This window comes from Gadus macrocephalus, chromosome 13 (assembly GCF_031168955.1).
Source record: "Gadus macrocephalus chromosome 13, ASM3116895v1".
Lineage (NCBI taxonomy): Eukaryota > Metazoa > Chordata > Actinopteri > Gadiformes > Gadidae > Gadus > Gadus macrocephalus.
The window spans coordinates 2,837,385-2,842,391 of NC_082394.1; the positions used below are offsets into that span (position 1 = coordinate 2,837,385).

Genomic DNA, 5,007 nt, shown 5'->3' on the forward strand with positions numbered 1-5,007 from the left:
ACGTGGCGGGTTAATGGGGGGCCGTGATTGGTCCGATTTGTGACCGGGCTGGTAAATCCAGGGCTGTGATTAGTCTGATTTGTGAATGGGCTGGTTGACGGTGGGCCCTGATTGGTCTGATGTTTGATTGGGCTGGTTGATAGTGGGCCCTGATTGGCTGTGATTGGCCACGTTGTTTGCGTGGGCCTGATTAACATTCTTCTGTCCATACGCCAGCAGGATTAACAAACAAGCCCAACGTCTGGGAAACCCGAGCCCCTGTTTTATTTATAGGAGAGGCCCTCGCCTTACAACACACAATAGACTTAATAATGTAGTATAGTGCTACACAATACAGTACGATACTAGACTCCCACAACAGCACTGTTCACTACCCTTCCATCATATTACAATACAATACGCACAGAATACAGTAGGTACTACATTAGATCCCCTTCTAATCATTCCATTTCCAATTTTGCTACTGATCAGTCTATTTTTATATTTTATCTGTATATATATATGTATATATATGTATATATAAGTTAATGCCATAGACTGCTTATGTTAACGCAGGATTTTATAGTGTCATACTCTTTCCACCGTTGGTGCAAATGAATCGACTTTGCAGAAAAAGTGTCTATTGCACCACCTAGTGGATGACTTCAAAATAGTTAGGAATTATGATACAAGTTCCAGGAACAGTTCATAGACATTGAATACATTTAAAGATATCTCACATGTCCTACGTAATTTATGATATTTTTTATGTGAACATAGAGTACACCTCTTGTTGCTTCTTGTTGCTATAAAGCCACACAATTGAGCAGAGTGTTCAGACAAGTTTGAAGTGGTTTGAAGTAATCAGAAGACGACTTGGATATGCGTTGTTTATTCCATGAGGCCCTATTTTGAGCTTTGTTGTTGATGCGACTTCCACACAATGGTTCGTCCACAGCCAAACACACAACTGCCTTCCAGCAGACCCCGCTGGCCGGCTTCCAAAGCTGGCCGTATTTGTTAAAAGCGAGACGTGAGGTGAGAGATGTTTAGATGATGTCATCGAGGAGTAGTGTACCTAGCAGACATGACCGCACAGCCACGGAAATACCATCCATCTCCCTTAGACCAGAGCCACGTTTCAAAGAAAAGGAAAATACACATCTAACATTAGTGTAGCTTTTGTGTGAAGTTTATTGCTGCTCAAATGAATTTTTTTTTTTATTTGAAATTATTACACCTTCATTTTTTATCCCAAGAGCAAAAAGAGAAGGAAAAATGCAGAGCTATGTCTGGGAGTGAGGCTCAAACTGTCAAGCGGTTCGCGCGTTAAGCTCAGAGCCCACGATACCAACAGCTGGGTGCCGTCGCTCCTGGGGGTCCTACGCTTCCGTCCACGGCAACGGACCAAGGGAGCTGCAGCTAGCGGCAGAGGGCTCCCCGGAGAGGGTGCTGGGTGCTGGGTGCTGGGTGCTGGGGTGCTGGGGTGCTGGGGTGCTGGGGTGCTGGGGTGCTGGGGTGCTGGGGTGCTGGGGGCCGACGCCTCTTCACTGAGCGTACGCCAGAGCACCGGCCCCCTGGCCGAACCCAAATCCCTTGGGGCCAAAGTTCTTCCCGTAGCATGCTGGGTAATCCAGACAGAGAAGAGGTTATGACACAATACGTTGGACACTATGATAGAGATAGAGAGATAGAGAGATAGAGCGATATATACTGTAGATAGAGAAATAGAGAGATAGAGCGATAGAAAGATAGAAAGATAGATAGAAAGATAGAAAACTGGCAACGCTGTGAGACTGCGTTCATTTTTCACTGTGATTTCACAAAAAGTGTTCCGTCTTGAGCACTATAGTGAACAGACCTTTGCAGTAGATCTCTCCGTCTTTGTCGGCCACCGTGGTGGACTCCAGCCCCTTGCCACATTTGGCACAGCGGAAGCAGGCTTTATGCCAGGACTGGATGCGGGAGGAGTGATTTGGGTTAGAGACAGATGTCATTGGCTAACCACCACTGGTTCTTTCCTTCATTCACACCCAGCTCCAAAACATTTTCACTCAAAGGATTTATCACCAGTAGGGGTGGCTTATAATCTTGTGGTATCTAATCGTCTTACCTTAACCATAACATTAACCTTAACATTAACCATAACCATAACCTTAACTTTAACCATAATCTTAACCTCACATCACTTAACCTTCGGTACCTAACCAATCCTTTACCTTACCCTATCCTTTCCTTACCTCACCTAAACCGTACCGTAACCCCCTCTCCCCTCCCCTCCCCTCCCCTCATAACCCTCCATCCTGTGGGTGTGCTGTAGCTTTGGGCGCTGCGAGGTCAGGTGACTCCTCTTACGTTGCCCCCCGCGATGACCTTCTCGGCGGCGTAGACCGTCTTGCTGCAGCGCGGACACACGTCCGAGCCCGGCAGGTTCTGGGCAAACTTGGAGGCGTTGGGGTTGTTGGTGGGCTGGTGGGCAGCTGGGCTGTAAGGGGGGGGGGGGGGTAGGAGTATGGGTGAGTGGGTGGGTGGATGGATGATTGACTGATGGACAGGTGTGTGGGTGGGTGGATGGATGATTGACTGATGGATGGGCGATTGGTGGGTGAGTGCGTGTGTGGATGGACGGATGCATGATTGATGGATGGGTTTGTGTTGTTGGGTGGATGGATGAGTGATTGATGGACAGGTGAGTGGGTGAGTTGAGGGATGATTGATGGACAGGTGAGTGGGTGAGTTGAGGGATGATTGATGGACAGGTGAGTGGGTGAGTTGAGGGATGATTGATGGACAGGTGAGTGGGTGAGTTGATGGATGATTGATGGACAGGTGAGTGGGTGAGTTGAGGGATGGATGATTGTTTGCGTGAGATGATGGATTAATCGACGGGTGGGTGAGTGTGTGGATGAATAGATCCATCCGTCCTTCCCATCGATCCATTACTAATGTCTGGTTGGCGGCGCTGTGTTGCCTACGCTTCATGCCTGATCCCGAGGTGCTCGCCGCGGTCCGTGCTCAGGGTCCCGGCTCCGCCCCCGAACCCGTAGCCTTTTGGCCCGTACTTCTTGCCGTAGCAGGACTTGCAGTAGATCTCGTCCACGTGGACGGCCACCGTTGTGCTGTCCAGGCTCTTGTTGCACACCACTACACACGCCGAGGAAAACGCGCACGCACGCACACACACAAATATACAACGCACACGCATGAATATACAAGCACACGCACGCACACACAAATGTACCACTCACACGCATGCACGCGCACACAAATGTACAACACACACACACACACACACACACACGTAAACAAAGACAGACACACAGACACACGCAGACACACACACATACGCAGAGAAAAACGCACACAAACACACACAAACACACACAGACACACACACACACACACACACACACACACACACACACACACAGAAGACAATTACATTTGGAGTGGAGTGGAGAGTGGAGAGAGAAAAACGCACACAAACACACGCAAACATACACAGCGACACACACACACACACACACACACACACACACACACACAGAGACACACACACAGACACACACACACACACACACACACACACACACACACACACACACACAGAAGACAATTACATTTGGAGTGAGTTTGTATTGTTGTCTCATACAGGCATCTACAGCACAGCCAATCCAACTGAAGACAACCTCTTAGCCGCTTAATACCCTTGGTAAATATGCGTTAATAAGTGAAGCATTAATACTTTCAATGTATAAATGACGTGATTGATGTAATCACCACATCATCAACAACCGGGGCTGTGAAACACATTCTCACTGGTGTGCACAGAGATCTGACCGTCTCTCTTCCATATAAGGAAGATAGGATGCGAATCACATGTTTGATTGTGCCCAAATAAGGGCAGTGGTTTCTCGAGGCAACACTGCTGACGCCTGGCTCTGAACGCCGGTGCCAAATGCTCTGCATTCCACCCTGCTACTGCCTGACCTTAAGGGGGGGAGACACACGTCTTCTGGAGGGGGGGAGGGGGGGGGGGGGGGGGGGTGCTCCCCTCACATACACACAGAAGCAAGTACACACACAAACGCACACGCACACATGCAAACACGCGTACATGCAGACACGCACACACACACATACACACACACACACAAATGCAAACATGCACGCACATGCACACACACACACACACACACACATACACACACACACAGGCGCGCACACACACACATAGACAGGCACACACACAAACACACACACACACACACACACACACACACACACACACACACACACACACACACACACACACACACACACACACACACACACACAGCACACACACACACACACTTACTGCACTGGAAGCAGGACTTGTGCCAGCTCTGGCCCTCACACTGGACGTCCTCGGCGAAGTAGACCGTCTTCTGGCAGCGACCGCACTTGTTTCCTCCTCCGAAAGGCATTCTGCGGGAAGCAGGCCAGCGTCTGTATACATTCCCCCTCCACTGTGTACACACTGGGCTCCATCCTGCCTATGGCAGGGGTTCGACTCTACCTAGTGCCGGGACTCGAGAGGACGTCTGAGGACGTCCTCTTGAGTCCCGGCACTAGGTAGAGTCGAACCCCTGCCTAGGGCAGGGGTTCGACTCTACCGAGTGCAGGGGCTCAAGAGGACGTCTGAGGACGTCCTGGTAGGGAAATACAGGTCTGGGACGACTCTGAGAGTGGAGACGTCACAATGTCTTTAAAAGGCAACGTAGCAGTTTGTGATAGTGTAGGCCTGCTATTAGATACCTGTGGTTCCCTCTGTTTAGATGACTCTCAAAGGGCCTGTCATTGAAGCACATTCTTCCAGGGCTTAGGTCATTCGATTGGATATGACTTTGAACAACAAAACAGCAACTAACCGACAGCAATAGTTTGAGTTTAAGTTATCTTGAGTGTTCTGCCTCTGTTTAGGAATATTGTTCCGAAACAATTCCAATTCTAATTCCTTCCATTTGACTTTGTAATAATTCAACT

At 49.1% G+C, this 5,007-nt stretch overlaps 1 protein-coding gene across 2 annotated transcripts in view; it reads right to left on the reverse strand.

Annotated features, from left to right (window-relative positions):
- Window positions 1-1,155: 1,155 nt before the first annotated feature.
- Window positions 1,156-5,007, reverse strand: part of LOC132470826 (cysteine and glycine-rich protein 1-like) — a 4,533-nt gene continuing 681 nt past the window's right edge. Inside the window, exons 2-6 of one of the 2 annotated variants that reach the window (XM_060069715.1) lie at window positions 4,340-4,449; window positions 2,955-3,123; window positions 2,335-2,464; window positions 1,841-1,934; window positions 1,156-1,603 (exon numbers count right to left, since the gene is read on the reverse strand). In XM_060069715.1, the coding sequence (XP_059925698.1) occupies window positions 1,527-1,603; window positions 1,841-1,934; window positions 2,335-2,464; window positions 2,955-3,123; window positions 4,340-4,448 (579 nt within the window). In that variant the 5' untranslated portion in view covers window position 4,449 and the 3' untranslated portion in view covers window positions 1,156-1,526. Of the gene's footprint in view, window positions 1,604-1,840; window positions 1,935-2,334; window positions 2,465-2,954; window positions 3,124-4,339; window positions 4,471-5,007 lie in introns of those variants that run through there. The other variant, XM_060069716.1, reaches the window with a different exon arrangement.